The following is an 18,188-nucleotide window of genomic DNA, read 5'->3' on the forward strand; positions in this document are numbered from 1 at the left end:
CCTTCCTACCTTTCCAGTGTTCTTATCCTTTACTCCCCTCCACCTTGATCCGCTTGTACTGGCCTGCTTGTAATTCCTCACACAAGACACTGTCTCCCATATCCATACTTTGTGCATGAATGCTCTGCTCCCACATCTCCAACTCTTATTTTTCTTCTTTCAATATTCAGTTTAAATCTCACCCTCTACAGGAGGTCTTTCTCTCTCCCCCTGGTGCCTTTCCCTTTCAGACTATCTTCATCTACTCTGCACTTATTTACTGGTTGTTGTTCATCATTGGTTCTTGAAGAAGAACAATGACCTCAAGAAGGTGATGTCTTGACTTGCATGAGAATTGGATTTAAGTGAGGCAGAACTGCACAGTCTTCATTCAGCCTTATTCTCCTCTAAAGTCATTGAAGTCCAGTGGCAAGACAGCCACTGATGGCTGGGCATCACTAAGGGCTGTAGATTCCAAACCAAAATACTAGCCCCTGCCCTAAAGGAGCGTACATTCTAAAGTGGGAGACGAGATGTAAATGACTTGTTAGAGACAAAATAAATGCCCCCTCCCCCAAAAAACCAAAGTCATCCATTGCATTTATTTTGTTTTTGTGTTTTGATTTCTTATCTGCAGTACTTAGCAATGCCTAGCACACAGTAATCATTTAACAATACTTGTTGAGAATTGACTAGATGATTAGTGTGCTCCAATAAATACCTCAAGAACTCTTAGTAACCAAAGTCTAAAGAGGGTGTATCACTGGAAAGTTGGTTCTAGATTTGGTGGGTGAGCACTGTAATGTTAGCATACACTCACAAACACTTCCTGTTCTCTAGGGATTTTGTTTGGGTTGTTCCACCACCTTCACCTTGAACTTTGTTCCCTGAGTCAATTCCTTCACTCCTGGTAGAACTCCTAAATGGAGGTAGATGTTTTATGGTTAGGTCAGAACTGCTGAAGAATGGCGTGATGTAGTAGAGATCAATAGTTAACTCCTAAGTTAAAAGCCTTTCCAGTTTCTTGCACAACCATGTGGAAGGGATGACAGAAGAAGGTTGATGAGGGAGAGGGCAAGCTTCATGAAAGTGAAATTTGTCTGGGATGCAGGCAATAGGCAGACCCATAAAGGAAGGACATTGCTGGCCTTGGGAGCAGCTTGAGTATAAAGGAATGGAGATGGGAGAGCAGAATGTCTTTTGAGGGCAGAATACTCCAATTTATTGAGAGTGTAGATTGTATGAGATGTAAGCAAAAATGGTCTGTCTTCCTAGAATTGTGTGAGTTGAGGTCAGTCAGTCAGTAAGCATATTAAGCTCTTACTATGTGCCAGGGACCATACTAAGTGCCAGCAGGAGGGATATACCCAGGCCACAGGGCAGAATGTCTGAGGACTCAGCCCACCCCCAGACCCTGATGCATTTTCAATGAAATGAGAATTCCTATTATTCAGACTAGGATTTGTTTAAAGCTTTGCCACCCTGGCTCCCCACCCCCTCCTCTTCTTCCTATCTCTAGTTATTTCCTCCTTTCTACCCTTGCTTGGAGGTGACACCAGAGGCTCCAAGCATCCAGGTCTCCTCTGTTACCAAACCAGTTCTAGCCACCAGTCAGCTGGGTGGGGGCAGATCCCCACAATTATCCTCTTGTCTCAGACTTGGCAGCTCCTAGCTGTGGTGTTTGAGGCAGGAAGGATAGGCAGGAACACTGTGTCACCGTAGCTTGAACCTAGCCCTTGTCACCTCCCCTGTGTCACCTTATGAGGAAGTGCTCCATGCTGGGAAGGGAAAGACTGGGGCAGGGGGGGAGCAGCACTGTTACTCTCATTATAATTCATGATTTATGAGAAGAAAGAAGTTCATATCCTCGCCTCCTTTCTGAGATCAAATCCATTGAGTAAGAAGTATACAATGTATACTTCTTAGTATACATTGTATAGTATACAAAGTAAGAAGTATACTCTTATCCTTTTTATGAAGTGTGTTGGGGGAGCAGTAGTGAGATTCTCCTACCTACTAGGACTAGTCTTTCATGTGACCAGCCTGGTAGGAGGGCCTGAACTGGGAGGAGGGGAGTTTGTCCAACCCTCCCCCTACTCTTCCCTTGGACCAACCCAGAGCCCCCACTGTGAGGTCAGCACCTTCCGCCCAGCCCTGCCCAGAGCTGTCCACCGGGGCTGGGGGCTGGACATGTTCCCCCAACCCCAGTCTCCTTCAGGACTGTTTGGCAACATCCCATACCTGCTGCTCTTGACTTTCAGTATCTCTTCAGCTGCAGGTGCTTTGCTGCTTCTTACCAGTGTGACACTGGGCAAGTTACTGAACCTCTCTGGGCCTGGGATTCCTTGTTTATATAATGAGAAGGGTTGGAGAAAATGGCCTTCAAGGTCCCTTCCACTTTTGGATTCTGTGGAGTCTGCCCTATTTCCCTCTACCCTTCCTCATTCCTGGCTGTCCAGCCTGGGCACAGAAAGGCCTCATTTCCATGCTCCCTGACCCTCTGACTTTCTGGTTCTGTTCACCCTTGCTAAACCTCATGTCTCATCCACTGGTTCCTCTCCCCACTCGAAGCTTTCCCTGGGCTAGTGAGAGGAGGATGAGAAGAATGAAGCCTATCCTCCTGAGGAGAAAGCCTATGTGACCTGCATGACCTCCAGTTAGGGACATCAGAGTTTGGGGAGATATAAAAATTTCCCCAGAAGGAAAGGGGGTTCCTTCCTCTCCCATCCTTTCCTTCCCCTCCCTCCATTTGCCTTTTGTTTCCTTTTCCTGGCTAGACTCTGTCTCCATTGATGGAAAGTACTGTGAGTGTGGTCTGGGGATCAGCCGGGAGGCCCTGACCACCCTGCTAATTATCCTTGGAGGTGTCAGTGTAAGCTGCTTCTCAGCCCTGCTCCTTGTGGTCATCAGCATTATTCGTACCAAGAGGTGTGTGGGGCTGGGCTGGGGGGCTGAAGAGGCTGTCTCAGCCGGCAGGAGTGTTAGGAGGAGACTGGGTCCTATGGTTCCCAACCAAGCTGGGCCCTGGCCATTTTAGGTCCTCTAAGTGGGGATCACATGCTCTAGTCAGTGTTATGGGCAGCATGTACAGTCCTGGAGGGAATGAGTGGGGGAGGAGGGAGGTTAGATATGGGAAGATATGTAGAGAAATACGGGAACATTTGAGGGGAGGAAGAGGTGGTTATGGGAAGGATGTGGGAAGACTGGGTGATACAATATGGAAGGGAGTATAAAGACTATGCGGGGGACAAATATGGAGAAGGGATTGGGATATAGTGATGGAATATGGGGGTGCTATTTGGATTATATAGGAAAATGGAATATAGGAGCAGCATGAGGATTATGCAGAAAGTTAGCATACAGAGGTGGTATGAGTATTATGTTGGAGTGTTCAAAATGGGGTATAGTGTTATGTAGAGGTGAAATCTGAAGCTGGTATGAGAGTAATATGGGGGTGGAATGTTGGGATTATGTGGGAGAGGGAAATAGAAGTTACGTAGCAGGTATGTGGGATCTGGAATAAAGAAATAATGTAAGAAAGGGATAGACTGTGGAGAGAACACATAGAATGTAGGACTGGTAGGGGAAATACATGAGGGAAAATGGAACAAAGGAGAGGCATTTGGGGGCTTGAAGATATGTGGGGGAAAAGTAGAAGAAATATTCTGAGCTAGATGTCCAGTCTAGAGTCTTTCTGGTCCTTGAAGTGGGCAGTAAGTGGAAGAGAGAAAGGTTCTCTGGGAAAGTGGACCTGCTCCATAATCTTCATGTATCTCAGTGGCTATGACAGTGCCCTAAAGCACTGGATTCAGCTATATGGAAACTGATGGGGACATATCCCAGGGGAGTAGGTCCACTAGGCTCTGCGGGGCTTGGTGTCTGGGGAGAAGGGGAGAGATTAAACTACTTTTGGTTCCTTTCTCTCCTATTCCTCTCCAAAGGGACATTAGATCAGGCTTCACTTACTGATGATCCCTCTTTTCTTGCGCACACATCCCATTGGTCCTCTGGAGGAGGCCAAGCTTCCTTGTACTAGGTCACTCTTGGAGTGGACAGCATCTTCCCAACATCTCTTTTATGATGCCATGATATGGGTCTTGGAACTGTAAGAACACCCAAAGTCCTTTGCTAGGGGAGGGGCATCTGGTCCAGATGTGTCCCCTCTTTGCCCTTGACTCTCGACTTTGGCTGAAACTTGGCTCACTCAGTCATAGAACACCATCCCAGTGTTTAGAGGTGGAAAGCTACTCTTCATGTGGCCATCACCCCACTGTATGCTACAAGGAAGCCAGAAACACATAACAGCTGTGGAAATGAACCAAAGGAACATATTGCCAGAACATTGTGTGGAAGGCAACCTCTTAAATGTCCCATCAGAGAACTGTTTCATCAAGAGTTGTGAAGTGGTCCAGTTGCTGGAGGTCCCTAAAATCTTACCATGTTTACAGACTCAGAGAAGGAAGCAACACTGTCCTTTGAGGAGCCACCCTTGGAGGAGGATTGAAAGAGAATTTGGATGGGGGGAGGAGGAGACAATGGGGAGAGGGGAATAAAAATAATACATTACTTTTTATCACTCTCTGGGCATCCTGTGTTATGAGTCAGAGCCTGAGTCAGTCTGTGTAGGGATCAGAGTCTGTAGGTGTCTCCATCTGGGTTTGTGAAGTTCCAAGGTGGCCTGGGAGTTTGGGGGATGTCATCTCCATCTCTTTTGCCTCAGCCATAATGGTGGTGATGCCTTGAGATGGACTGAATGATGAACTTTAATTGTTCTGTTTACCACTAGTTGGTAAGTCATCCCCCACTAAAAATGGGGGCCTGGTTTGATTTTAGTGGTTATTCTCTGCCATGGCTCTTCCCCCTGCCCAAACCCCATTGCCCAAATCCTTTGGAGGACAGAACATACAATCCCTCCCTCCATCCCCTCAAAAAAAACTCCCCTTTTTGAAATACCTCTCAATGCATATAGCACCCTTCCTTCAGAGCCTCTCCAGCCTTAGAGACTGGCTCCTTTTCCCAGTCTGCCCCAGGCTCATCCCATGTTTCCCTAGTCTCCCTTCCCCTCCTCCATTCTAGCCCTAACAGGAAATGAACCACCCAGCACAGGACAGGGTGTGCCAACAAAAGTGGTAACACCTGCACATCCATGGGAGTCTGTCCAGATCCTGCCTCTCAGACCTTGCAGCTGGAGAAGCAAAGCCAGGGGTCTGGGCTGCCAGGGCTGGAACAAACATGGTTGAAACTGGTTTAAGCTGAAGTTAAACTAACTTGACATCCCTCCTCCCAGCTAGGTCTTGTCATCACTCATCTCACTGGGGTTGGGCCAGTCCTTATCTCCTCCCAACAACTGCTGATCTGGGGCCACTGAAAACATTCAGATAAACTAGCTACTTTTCATGGGCACAAAGAGATGGCTACAGACACAGGGATTCTGACAGACACAGGTTCCCATTCGAACTCAGAGATAACTCAGACAATGGATCCACAAGTAGGTTTGGATATGTAGACACACTGACATACAGGCAGACACACAGAGATTTGTACACACAGATTTGTACTCAGGAAGGCCCCTATACTGGAATACATAGTGTTTCATGCACAGATATCCACAGACCCAGTCACATACGAGTAAAGGACAGACTCCTGCAAGAATGCAGATATGAAACTGGATCAATGCAGACATGCAGGTCCAAGCTTGCAAAGGCACATGCAGAGGGGCTTACAAAGGACATGAAGACTTTTGCAGACAGATGTGCTCAGAGACCTCATTTTAGGCTCTTTGTCTTCTCCACCCTAGCTGTGCAGTCTGAGGAGGAAGGGGTGGGAATAAGAGTCCAAATTCTGGGATCAGGTAACATCTAGAGGTTGGATCTGGCTGATACCCCCACTGGTCCCCAAAGTGGGAGGACAAAGCTGTCTGACTACCTCCTCTCCGATAGAGGCCCCAGATGTGGAGATGGGAAATTCCTCAAACTTGTTATATTGGTGCCATTCTGCTTACCCCCTTGCTTTTAGGGGGCAAGGAATTGATGAGAATGGGATGAGGGAGGGAAAAAAAAGGACCTACTAGGTTAGAAGTCTGGGCTGAACTCCTAGTCTCTTGATTTCAGCTCCCACTCATCCCCCCTCATCCTACCTGAGGACCTTCTGCTGAGTTGGAGATCCCCCTCCCTAAATCTTTTCTCCAACCCTTGAGTGGCCACAGGGCACAGCCTGGTTGGTACTAAGAGCAGCACACTGTCCCTGTCCGGGGGCCCTGGGTGCTGTCCTGTAGTGCACTGTGGGAGAGTGGAGCATGCAGCTCCTATCCTGGCACCGATTAGGACAGGTTAGGTGCTCCTGCGCTTACTAAGGGACTTCACCATGCTGACGTGGAGCTGGCCCCAAGCCAAGCAGGTGGCTGTTAGAGCTGCTGGGTTTGCTCAGTCTCACTCCCCCACCTCCCCAGAATCCTGTCCAAGACAGGATCTACAAGAACTTCTAAGCTGGTGAGCTAATATTTGTTCAGAAGCAGGTGAGAGTCAAGAAGGACAGGTAGATGGGCAGAGAGCTCGGAGAGAAGACACCCAGAGGAATTTTCCCAAGCTAGGACCTCCTGACTCCTAAGGGTCACTTTCTGACTCAGGCTGCCTTGGTGAGCTGCTTTGGGGTGTGGGTCGGGGAAAAGAGTGCCCGACAATGACTTTCTCCTTTTCCTTCTTTTTGTTGCCCCTAGTGTTGATCCTCTCCCCATCCTCCACCCCAGGCTCACCCTGGAACTGCCCTTCTGAGTGTATTTGTAGGCAGGATGGGCAGGTCAACTGCTCTGGAAGAGAACTGCACTCTGTGCCTAGGACTCTGGACCCCAGTGTCCAAGTTCTTCTCTTGGACCACAACCGTATGGATTTCTTGCCCCCAGGAGCCTTCACCTTTCTGCCCAGGTTGCTCTCCCTGGAACTTCAGGACAATGGATTACAGAGAATCCATGTGCATGCTTTCTGGGGCTTGGGGGTCCTGAAGTCCCTAGATCTAAGTGCCAATGCTCTCCAGGCCCTGGAACCTGGCACCTTCCAGCCACTTCAAGCACTCCACACCCTGTCTCTGGCAGGGAACCGGCTGATGCGGCTGGAGCCTACGTGGCTGGGTCCACTGCCGCTGCTACAGAACCTAAACCTACAGGATAATCTCCTCTCTAGCATGGGCTCTGGGGTCCTGGACAGGCTGCCTGCCCTGCATGGACTGAACCTCCATGGGAACCCTTGGGTGTGTGACTGCACCATTTCCTCCCTCTGGCTCTGGCTGCGTAGCCATAAACATCTGGTCCCAGGTGAGGACAGAGGTCAGCTAGAAGACAGGGAGGGATTCAAGGTTAAGGACTAGAGGAGTTTGAGTGTGTGGGGGTTTGGAGGATGGGCTAACCAAGATAACAACAGCCCTGGGATGGAAGAAAAATGGATGATGTGGGGATTGCCATCTTGCCTTCAAGCCCAACCTGGATGTGCTCAGTTCACACGGGTCTTGAGGCAGTGCTGCTCCCCCATTCCCCACTCTCACCCCATTGTGTCCCTAGGAGCAGAGGCCTTGCTGTGTGTGTCCCCAGATCGACTGACCCTCAGGCCAATGGCTGCCATCACAGAAGCCTCATTCAATTATTGTACACACCCGCTGACCACTTGGGATCTGGTAGTCATCACTATGCTTGGGTCACTCTCATTTCTGGCCAGTCTAGCCGGTTGCTTCATCTTTGGTTCCTTGGTCACTGCCTTCCAGGCTCGACGTAAAAACCGAAGTGTTTGCTACCATCAGGTGAAGAGATCCATCCCCCAGACCCTTGGCCTCGATGACCCATCAAAGAACACAACCACTAACTTCCCAACCCTATCCTGCTCTCTATAACTTCTGTCCTCTTCCCTTCATGGAGCTGAGTCTTCTGGCTTGTCCTATGCCCTAGTACTTTGTGAGAAGGGACCTGAAGATCACCCCTCAGTACAGTTGTGCCTCTCAATTCCCCAGGCAGAATATTCTTGGTAAGTTGGCACAAGAGAATCCCCCCACCCCCATCCAACCCCCTAATCATGCTTCAGATCTCTGCAAGAGATGACTGTCCCCTTGGGGCAGGCATCAGAAAGCTGTCACAAAAACTGAGGCTCATAATGTTCAATTTGGCAATACCATGGTACATGCCTGTACATTGGAATGGTAAATGTCTATACACAGGAATGTCATAAGCTTATACATAGGGATGGCATATGTCTGTACAGAGGAATAGTAGATCTATACACAGTAATGGTATAGGAACTGTAAGTGGGAACAGCACAAGCCTGTACAACAGGGACAGCACAAGCCTGTACATAAGAAAGGCTGTACAAAATAATGGTGCATGTACCAGGAAGAGGAACAGCATCTGTGTATTCCTGTACACAGAGATGACTGACGCACCCCTTCTATGGAGTGGCACACCCTGTATGTAGGGCTATTTCACAGATGTACACAGGGATAGCCCACATGGGTGTGGAGTACTGGGTGGGAAGTGTGGCCTTAGGTCAGGGGAGAGAGGCAGGTGATCAATGCCAAGAGGCAGGAGTTACAATCTTCCCTTTCCTGGGGGTTGGAGGCTCACCCCAGCTCTGCAGTCCTGAAGGAGGGATTTGAGGGATGCAAGAGGAGAGAGGGACTTATTTCAGCTTCCAGAATCTAGCCCTCTTTCTCTCTAGGAATTAAAAACAAAATGGAAGGGAGGGGCAGTGGCAGAGCATGGCTGCCCAGTGCCGAGGAAGCCCAGAGGCTGGAGCATTAAGGCAGGGGGGTGAGGGTGGGGGTGCAGCAGGGTAGCACTGGTGTAGATGTAGCAAGGCCAGCCAGGGTAGAGCTAAGCCAGCAAGAGGAAGGGAGAACAGGCTAACTCAAAGGAGGGGGATGGAGAAGGGTACACAGAGAGGGAAGAAAATCGAACCGCTGGGGCAAGGGTACAAGCAGAGTTTGGAGAGAGGGGAGTAGAGCCAGCTGTAGAAGAATGGAGCTGGGGACATGGAGAGCAAAAGAGGGATGGTGTCCAGGGACTTAGCAGAAACTGTATGGGAAGTGGGGTGGGGAGAGGGAGGAGGGGGCAATCAAAGAAAAGAAAGGAACTGAGTAGAGTGGGGGAGATAAGGATAACTAGAGACTTCCTTAGGATTTTACTTCCAGGAATCAAAGCAGCTGGTGGGGTGAGGAACACCTCTCCCCCAATAAATTCCCCCTCCCCCCCCCCACAGCCTCTCCATGGCAAGACCAAGTTGATATTTGTGCTGTGGTATAGTGGGGGTGGGGCAGAGTCTGCCCAGGAGACCACACCGCCTGGTCATTCCCGCCCCTAAATAGTTAGACCACTTACATAACCAAATACTATACAGAGGGGGGATGCTGGATACCCAGAACTTGGGCAGGGTGGGGCTGCCCTGGGACTTGAGATCAATTTGCCTCCGTCAGGCTGAGTATTCAGCTTGTCCCTCTCATTGCCAATCCCAATTTCAGGTCCTCTCACCCTTGACTTTCTCACAAGGAAACTCCAAGTCTTGGCACTTGGCCCTACCTCCCCCTGTGCCTATTTCCAGCAGGGATCCTGCCCTCTGGGTGCCAAGATAGGGGTGTGGGGAGGAAGGGAGTCGGGGGCAGCAGCTGCCCCACAGTGCTGGGGAAAAGGCTGGGAGGGGGGCAATGCGCAGTCACTGGGGGCCGGGAGGACAGGGGACGGGGCGTTCCCTCTGGCCTTCCCGAGCAGGACCCCTTAGTCCTCAGGCATCAGTCCTGACCAGCGCTCCTAGTAGTTAGTAACTAGGCCGGCGGCTCCGGGAGGCCTCACACCACGGTGCTCACCGAGGGATCTGAGAGGTTGAGCTGCCCTGTGATATCAGTGGGATGGTACTGCTGTAAGATACAAATACACAAGACAAGGCAGAGGGGGGGTTAGCGCTTAGCGCTCCTGGGGAGGGGGCAGGGCCACGGGCCAGCACTGTGGTTGGTGGAGCCGCCCGGGGGGGCACGAAAAGAGGTGTAGCAAGGATGGGGAGGGGTGGGGTGCGGCCGGCCCCATCCCAGGGGTTTCGGGAGTGGGGAGCAGCAGCCCCGGAGGGAGGGCCAGGGGGGTGCCTCTCTTTCCCCCCCCCGTCCCCCGTCTTGCTCCGGGGACTCTGCTTTGGCCAGGACGCTGTCCCGTCTGCGAGGGGAGGGAAGGGAGGGGCGCTAGAGCCGGTGCTGGGGGGCAGAGGTGGGTGGGCCGAGGGCGTCTCAGCTCTCCCTATGGCGGGCACACATCTGGAGCTGTCCCTCCTCCCTCTCAATAGCTCTTCGCGGCAGCACCGTGTCTTTTTGGTTTTGCAAAGCGCCGCGTCCACCCCCGGTGCTCTATAAATAAGAATCAACAATCAATACCCGCTGGCCTGGCACAGCTGCCCGGGAGCCCAGCCCCTGAGCGTCCCTTACCTCCCCCCCAGCCCTTCCCCGGGCCTGTCAGCGGGAGGGCGGAGGGGGGGCGGGAGGAGAGGGCGGGGCAGGCGGGGCTCTCAAGCAGTCAAAGCATTGCCCCTTCCCATCCCCCACCCCCTCCAAGCAGCACTTCCGGAGCTGAACTGACCCACTCCCAGCCTCCCTCCCTATCCCTCCCGCTCCATTTGGTAAAGAGGCCCCAGACTGACCACTGTCTTTTCCCCAATCCTGGCTCCATCCCATCCCATTCTGGAGAAACCCTGTGTTCCCCGATCAGGCCCAGGACAGCTCCCGAGAACACCTACGGATTGATTCTTTGGTGGGGTGAGGGTTGTGATTTGGACTGGTGTCTGGAGAGAGTTGAGGGCTCGCTGGCTTCTTAAAGAACCTTGGAGGTGCTTTAACGAACAAAGTCTGTCTAAAATGATGAAACTCGTTTGCTGAATCAAATCATTGTCAAATTCCTCAGAAAGATGTTCCCTCGCTACTCCTTCCTCAGGCTGATCTGAAGGGTCACCGGTGATCAGTAGACAAATTTTTTATTTTATTCATTTTCTTTGACCTTCCAGGAGCATTTGATATTGGTGGGGCCACTTTTTCCTCTTTGGAATTCTGTGTTTTGGCCTTGGAAACATGGCATCCTACTGCTCTGAGCTTTGAGTGTTCCCTTGAGTTTTCCAGGGCTTCCCTTCAATCCTTCAACTTGCTGTGTCTCCTAAGAACTATTAATGTCTCTTCTCTTCCTCTCTTCTGTTTTCTTTCTCTCCCTCCTCTCCTCTCCCTCTCTCTGTGCCATGACTACAACTACCAATTCTACGCTGAGATGGTACCCATGCTTGCTCCATCTCTAACTCCTCAGGGCCCTCTATGATCTGATTCTATACCATGTTGGATTTGGAGTCAGAGAACCTGGGTTCAGATTCTACTTCTGCCATTTACTACCTGTGTAGCCTTGGACAAGTCACTGAACCTTTCTATGCCTCATTTTCCTTATCTGTTGCCTCCATGTTAGACCAGCTGGGCGGGCTTCACAGTCAAGCTCTCATTATGTGTAAAATGGAATGGGGCTAGATGACCTCTAAGGCTTCTTCTAGCTCTAAGTCTGTGAATATATTCAATCCTCTCTCCCATTGTCTTGGTCAAACAGGTCTCACTAATCTCGGACAGGAGCAACACTTTGTAGCAGAAGGACCCTGCCAGAGGTGATTGACAGGAAACTGAAGCCTGGGGCTATTCCTTTGCCTTGCTGGCTTCTCCCAGAATGCCCTCCTCTCCCCTCCCCACCTATCTAAACCCTACCTGTCTTTCATACTCCATATCTATCTTTGGGGAGCTCTCTCTGACCACTTGTTCATCTTCTCTTCTTTGAAGTCATGCTGCACAATTTAGCCCTTAGTCATATCCTTTTTCAAGAGGCTTTAATGTGAATGCCTGAGCCAGGATTCAGGCTTTCTTAGATTAGGGCTCTTGTTTTATCTATCATCATATCCCTTGTAATGTTTTGCATGCAGTAGGTACTTTAGCTGCTAGGTGATTTTGTCAACCCTGAGGCTGCTGAGGCAAATTTACAAGCAATCAGGTTGTTACTCTTGGTACACTATTTTTTTGTGTGTTGGAGTCTGACTTGGTGAGGTTATTACTAAGAATAGGCCAGGGCTCATATCTAGTCCTAGACCTAATAATAATAATATATTAATAGCTAGCATCTACATAGCTCTTTAACATTTGCAAAGCACTGTAATGTGTTACCTCATTTGATCCTCATAATAACTCTGTGAGGCAGGTGTTATAATCCCTATTTTCCAGATGAGGAAACTGAGGCTAGAAGAGGTTGCCAGGGGTTACACAGTTAGCAAATGCCTGAGGCAGGATTCCAATTCAGGACTTCCTGACTCCCTATCATCTATACCAGTTACCTGCCTCACACTGGGGAGAATCTGAGACAGAGGCTGGAGCTGTAAAAAAGGACTTTTTTCCATAGTCTATAAACTGTTCCATGCCACCCCAACCCTACTTAAGAGCTACGCTAGGACTTCCCCTCTGGCTTCTCTTGTCTCCCTGATAGTTATCCATGTGGGGCTAGTCAAGAAGTAAGATATTCTCAGTGAAAACTTGAATTGAATGGGACTCAATAATGATGGCATCACAGTATCATAGAAGGAAGTCTGGATTTAGATACAGTAAGGTGGCTAGGTGGTGCAGTGGACAGAGCTCTGGACTTGACATCAGGAAGGCCTGGGTTCAAGTCCTGTATCATGCACTGATTGGCTGTGTGACCCTGGTCAAGTCACTAAACTTCTCTCAGCCTCAGTTTCCTCATCTGCAGAATGGGGCTAATAATGGTACCTACCTCACAGGGTTGTTGTGAGGATCAAATGAGATTTGATGAAAAGTGCTTTGCAAACCTTGAAGTGCTATTTATACTCGTTATTATTGTTTGAATCGTGGCTCTGTTGCTCATAACCAGTGTGACCTAGGACAGGTAACTAATCCTCTGAGGTCCCAAGTTCTTCATTTGTAAAATGGATCTCTCTAGTTCCTGCCAGCTCTAAATTCTGTGATCTCAGGAATGAAAAGGGGTAGAGGAGCAGGGGAATTCTTAGAAAGGAGGGCATAGGAAAGTGGAGTCAGGGGAGGGATGTAGAATGTCACTGAGGGATCTTTTGCTAAGGAGGTCAGAGAATTAAGGTCCAGAGCCATCTGCCCCAAGGCAGGATGGTTCCTCACCTTTATAGGTGAGGTGTCCCTTTTCTATGATACCTAGGAAGCCATGGTCCATCTAGTCTCTTTTTGCCATCTTTCTGTGTGGTATCTGAAGCTCCTCAGTTAGTGTAGGAGGGCCTAAATGGCAGTAAGATAGGTTTGGTGTAAGAAGACCTGGGTTCCAATCCTACCTCTGGTTACTACCTAGATATGGGATATTGGGCGAGTCATGTATATTCCCTTAGCCTTAGTTTCTTCATCTCAAACAGGGATTGTAACTAACGCCTGTCCTGGTTCCTTCATATTGCTATTGTCAGAAAGTTACTTTGTAAATTAAAGGTACACTAGGATTATTAGTCTCTGTGTTCAGACAGCATTGTTGTCCTAGTTGGGCCCAGTAGAGCAGAGAACAACACTTTTTTTTCTGGATTAGATATTCCAGGAAGCAGGAACTTCCAGAACTGTCCTTCCGTACAACTTCCCCCAGGTCCCAGGGCCTTCACCTCTCTCTTCAGAAGAAACCAGCCTTTGAGGGGTGGTCCTTTCTATGAGGTCTTAGGAGAGCGGAATTGGTCTCTTTCTTAGCCCACGGCCAAGGAGAGAGAATGCTTTCAAAGACTTTTCCACCTACCCCTATTCCCATATACACACTGGAGGGGAAGGGCTCAGCTAATAAGGGATGGAGGTGAGAGCCTCCATGATCATTCCCCAATGTAAAATCCCCTAATTACTGGGGCAGGAAAGTAGCTTGGAAAAACCAGCATGCCCAGTATGATGCGAACATTGAGTAATATATCTTGGGATTTATAATTTCAGACTGAGTTCTTGCCCTTCTAGCTGTCCTTGTGTGACCCCCATCCCTAACCCCATCCTGCCTTGTATCTTAACTATTCATCCAACACTACCTCTTCCCACCCTTGAAGTCAGGCCAGGGTAAATGGTTCCTCTGAGGGCTGGGATGGAGTGTCCCCCACCCCAGGCCCCAGAACTTCTCAGATAGGGTCCAGAATTCCCTAGCCTAGAAGCTAACCTCCCTTTCCCTCACTCTCTAAGAGCATCTTTCAGAAATATTCTGAAAGGAACAGTAGGACCCAGTATAAGTTGAAAGCCAGCCCCTTAGGTCCCAGCCCTCCCCCAAGGCTTGAATCCCCCCAATTGCCTGGCCTCTGGCCTCCCCAGCCCTGGGCCCCGACCCACACAGAGACCACATGGAAGATGCAACAGGCATGGCTCTGGTGAGACAGGTGAGACAGGCTCTGGGAGGGAGTGACGGGGATGGGCCAGGCAGGACCAGGACAGACGGGACGGGACACGGAGGGACAGTCATCACACACTACCCGATCTCTGGGCTGTGTGGGGCATCGAGGAGAGGACCGGCGGAAACCAGGAGAGTCCAAGAAAAAAAAGGGGAAAAAATAAAAAGTTGGTAGAATCTCCCAAATCGGTGAGAAGTCTAGGAGGCAGGTCATCCCCGGCCCCCCAGGGCCCCTGGGCCAGGCCCAGAGACAGGCGCTGAGACTGACTGACTGACTGACTGACTGACAACATGAGGCAGCTTCAGGATGAGTGTGTGGCAGTCATGGGATGGCAGGAATAAAGAGAAAGAGACAGAGAGAGACAGAGACAGGGAAAGAGACAGAGAAAGACAGAGGAGGAAGGAGATCCAGAGGGAAACCATAACAGAGAGAGACCTGCATAAAAAGAGACAAGGAGAGATGGAGACAGGAGAGGGAGACAGAGACAGAAAATAATGAAAACTGTAGATAGACATAAAGAGAGAAAATGGAAAAACAGAGATGGAGAGAGACATGGACACAGAGGAACCAGGACGTAAAGACTGGCAGGACAAAGAAAGATGAAACTGGAAATATTTAGAGAGGGAAGAAAGCAGAGAAAGGAAAATAGACATCAGGAGAGGGAATAGTGAGACTGAACACAAGTTTGGTTATGTTTCTTTTTCATTCATATTCTCCTTCTTGACACAAAGGTAATTCAGTATGTAGACAGAGATGAGATGAGATGAAGACAGTGGGAAACAGAGAAGAGCATATTCTCTAGAGATTCAAGCATGACAGAAAAACATCACAAAGAGATACAGGGAACAGAGAGAAGCCAGTGGAGAAAGACCAAATGTTAAAGATGAGAGACACTAAGAGACAGAAGCTGATGAAAGGAAAGAGGGAGAGGAATGTGCAGAGACAGGGAAAGAAAGGAAGAGGGATACAGAGAAGCCCAGAGGTTTACAGAGAGAGATACACAGGGAGATAGGGATAAGAAACAATGATCTAGTGAAACAGGACAGAAAGACAGAAACAAAGACAGAAGGAAAAAAGGTACAGACTTAAAAAAGAGAAGCAAAGAAAAGGGAGAGAAGAAAAGGAGAGAAAGAGGAGAGAAAGAGAAGAAAGGAAAGAGAGAGTGAGAAAGAGAGAGAGAGAGAGAAAGAAAGAAAGAAAGAAAGAGAGAGAGAGAGAAAGAAAGAAAGAAAGAAGGAAAGAAAGAAAGAAAGAGAGGAGAGAAAGAAAAGACGGAGAGAGAGAGGAGAGACAGAGAGAGTGGCTGGAGATTTTCTTCTCCCTCTTACCGTGTCTTTGGAGGACCTACGTCTCTTGAAGCTGGAGGCCAGGGTGGAGGTGATGGCCCTAAATGTGGCTTTCTTTTTAGGGTCGGGCTCTGCTCTACCACTCTTTCTATCCTAAAATGAATATGTATAAGTGATTAGATTGCTAAGGGTGGGCTCCTTGCTAGCCCTACCCTCCTGCTGCTGTCACTGCTGATGCCTGTGCAGGCCCTTAGTCCTGCATCTTTGCACAGGACAGACAGACAGACAGGTTTCCTCTCTTTCTACACCATGTGTGTCTGGCCTGGCTCACTCTGGAGTGTTGGGGGAGAACAGGATGGGGCCTGTGCTGCTCTGGCTCTCTCTCTCTCTCACTCTCTCTTTCAGGGGCTGGCCCCTGTGCACCTCAGCTCCCTAGTGGCCCCCGCCTTGCCCAGACTGCTCCCTGCCTCCCCTGGGGGCCAGGTTCTCAAGAAGGATGGGAGGGTGGGCCTTGGCAGCAAGGTCACAGGTTCCATAGATGGACTGGGAAAAACACACCGAAATTGTGATCATCCATTTCTGCAAAGCAGGTAATCCCTCTGATGAGGGGTCAACAAAAACAAAAACAAAAAAAAAAGAGAGAAAGAGAAAAAAAGAAACTAAGAAAGGAAAATCCAGCCAAAGGCAAGGTGTAATGTCACCAAGAGGTTGTGATGCAGTTGGAGAGAAAGACAGACGGAGTTGTCTTGTCCAACAGTCAGCCCTGGTTCTCCCAGGCCAGGTGGGATGGGATGGGTCTCCCCACGTGCTCAGCCCCAACAGTAAGAGTCCCATTCCCCTGAGGGACAAGCACCAGCAGCTGTCCTAGGCACCAGCAACAAGATCAGGATAAGGGGGATGAGGGATGGGGAGTGGGTGGGGGGCATCCCTTCCCCGGCATGAGCACTAGCCCAGACCTTCCCTCCCTCGATGTGTTCCAACAAAGTCCCCTTTCTCCCTGACAGCATCTTCCCCCGGAGCAGGGGCCGCCTTTGTTTTCACAGGGAGTGCCAAGGGTTTCAGCGCCTCCAGCCTCCCCCTCCCCTGGCCTCCAGGAAGAGGTCGACAAGGGAGTAAGTGTGTGTGCATGGTGGGGGATACCCCAGCCCAGACTCCCTGGGGCTGGGCCCTGCTTGGGGGAGGAAGAGAAGAAAAACGAGACGTATCTTTAGCCTTCGGGGATCCGAGTCCAACAATCTCTGTCATCTCCAAGTGTGGGCTGGTTCCTTACCCTGGGCTGCCTGCCACCCAGCGGGCACCTGCCCTCCACCACAGCCCGAACCCAGGCCCCAGCCAGGGCTATCGCACTTTTTACAACCCCGCTCTCTGCGCTGGTTCTAAGTCAAACCGTTTCCCTGTGCGCTGGCGGGTTCCTAAAGACACAGAAACAGCCTCGGACATCCAGGGCGGAGCAGAGCACAATGTGGTGGGGCGGAGGAGATCACTGAGCACATGGACACCGCAGGGAAAGGGTTAACCCCAAGGAACATGAGAGAGAGGGGGAAAGTGATTCCCAAGAAGGAACGGAGACTGGGAGCCAAAGCCAGGACTCGGGCTCTAGATTCAAAGGAGTCTCTGCCTCCTTCTGGTCCTCAGTTTCCTTTGGTGTAAAATGGGTACCAGTGAGAGATGCCCCAAACATACAGGCTACTTAGAATACTGGGGGCAGAATACTGGGATGATGCCAGGCCTTTCCTTGTGAGGCACTGGTGAGGGGGGAATCTGTCCCAGGGATACCTCGAGCCAGTGGCCACTCCTTCTGCAGCCTTCCAGGACCGCTCGGTTTGGGCGCCACTCATCAACGGCTCTTTGGTATCATTCCAGGGCTCCAGCACAGATCAGGACAATAGGAAGGGGGGAAGGGTTACAGCCCAGGGTGGGAGAAAGGGGCAACAACAGGGGCAGGAAGACATGGCAGCTGAGAGATAGGGTGAACCATAGGCAGGAGAGCCCTAGGAGCCAGGGTTGGGCTGGTCAAGGGCTGGGGTAAGGGTGCTGGGTCCCAGATACAAAGCCACTTGCCCCGCTGGCCTACCTGTAGGTTTTTCCTCCACACATTCACTGCTGCGAAGGCCAGCTGCATCTGCTTCCTGCGGGCATCTTTGTGTCTCTTATAGGCGATCTCAATGAAAATGAGGAAGATTCCAGCCACGATGCCACCAGCCACCAACATAAACACTCCTACAAATGCCCACAGTTGGTTACCTCTGGACTCAGAGACTAGATCCATACCTCCCTCCCACTCCCCTCTCACCTCCCAGCCCTCACCCCCATCCATGTCCATGGGTGAGTCCTTCAGGGTCATCCTCAAGCCAGAAATGAATCCCATGTGTTTAATTATTTGTGTGTTTTCTCCCCCATTAGAATGTGAGCTCCTTAAAAGCAGAGACTATGTTTTTGTCTTTCTTTGTGTCCTCAGTGCTTAGCAGAGGGTCTGGCACGTAAAAGGTGCATAATAAATGCTGGTTGACCAACTGTCCCG

General features: G+C 50.2%; 2 protein-coding genes and 1 long non-coding RNA gene across 7 annotated transcripts in view; 2 read left to right on the forward strand and 1 right to left on the reverse strand.

Moving 5' to 3' along the window:
- The first annotated feature begins 1,950 nt into the window (after window positions 1–1,950).
- Window positions 1,951–4,558, forward strand: LOC140519782 (uncharacterized). Its single transcript, XR_011972283.1, has 3 exons — window positions 1,951–2,257; window positions 2,757–2,907; window positions 3,921–4,558. It is a non-coding gene; the product is annotated as an uncharacterized lncRNA (long non-coding RNA).
- Window positions 4,559–6,412: 1,854 nt separating this feature from the next.
- On the forward strand, window positions 6,413–18,184 carry LRRC26 (leucine rich repeat containing 26). Of its 5 annotated transcripts, none has more exons than XM_072633154.1 (5): window positions 6,413–7,285; window positions 7,529–7,985; window positions 11,570–16,257; window positions 16,672–16,779; window positions 17,748–18,184. In XM_072633154.1, exons 1-2 carry the CDS (start codon window positions 6,658–6,660, stop codon window positions 7,852–7,854), a joined length of 954 nt encoding a protein of 317 aa, XP_072489255.1. In that variant the 5' UTR covers window positions 6,413–6,657; the 3' UTR covers window positions 7,855–7,985; window positions 11,570–16,257; window positions 16,672–16,779; window positions 17,748–18,184. The 5 variants fall into 5 exon arrangements, with proteins under 5 accessions (XP_072489255.1, XP_072489254.1, XP_072489252.1 ...); XM_072633153.1 differs by having other exon boundaries at window positions 17,824–18,184; XM_072633151.1 differs by having other exon boundaries at window positions 11,570–11,624; window positions 16,073–16,257; window positions 16,672–18,184.
- GRIN1 (glutamate ionotropic receptor NMDA type subunit 1) overlaps window positions 8,112–18,188 on the reverse strand; it is a 38,864-nt gene continuing 28,787 nt past the window's right edge. Inside the window, exons 19-21 of the mRNA XM_072633164.1 lie at window positions 17,742–17,887; window positions 15,710–15,820; window positions 8,112–10,341 (exon numbers count right to left, since the gene is read on the reverse strand). Of these exons, the coding sequence (XP_072489265.1) occupies window positions 10,225–10,341; window positions 15,710–15,820; window positions 17,742–17,887 (374 nt within the window). The 3' untranslated portion in view covers window positions 8,112–10,224. The remainder of the gene's footprint in view (window positions 10,342–15,709; window positions 15,821–17,741; window positions 17,888–18,188) is intronic.

Source organism: Notamacropus eugenii, chromosome 1 (assembly GCF_028372415.1).
Source record: "Notamacropus eugenii isolate mMacEug1 chromosome 1, mMacEug1.pri_v2, whole genome shotgun sequence".
Lineage (NCBI taxonomy): Eukaryota > Metazoa > Chordata > Mammalia > Diprotodontia > Macropodidae > Notamacropus > Notamacropus eugenii.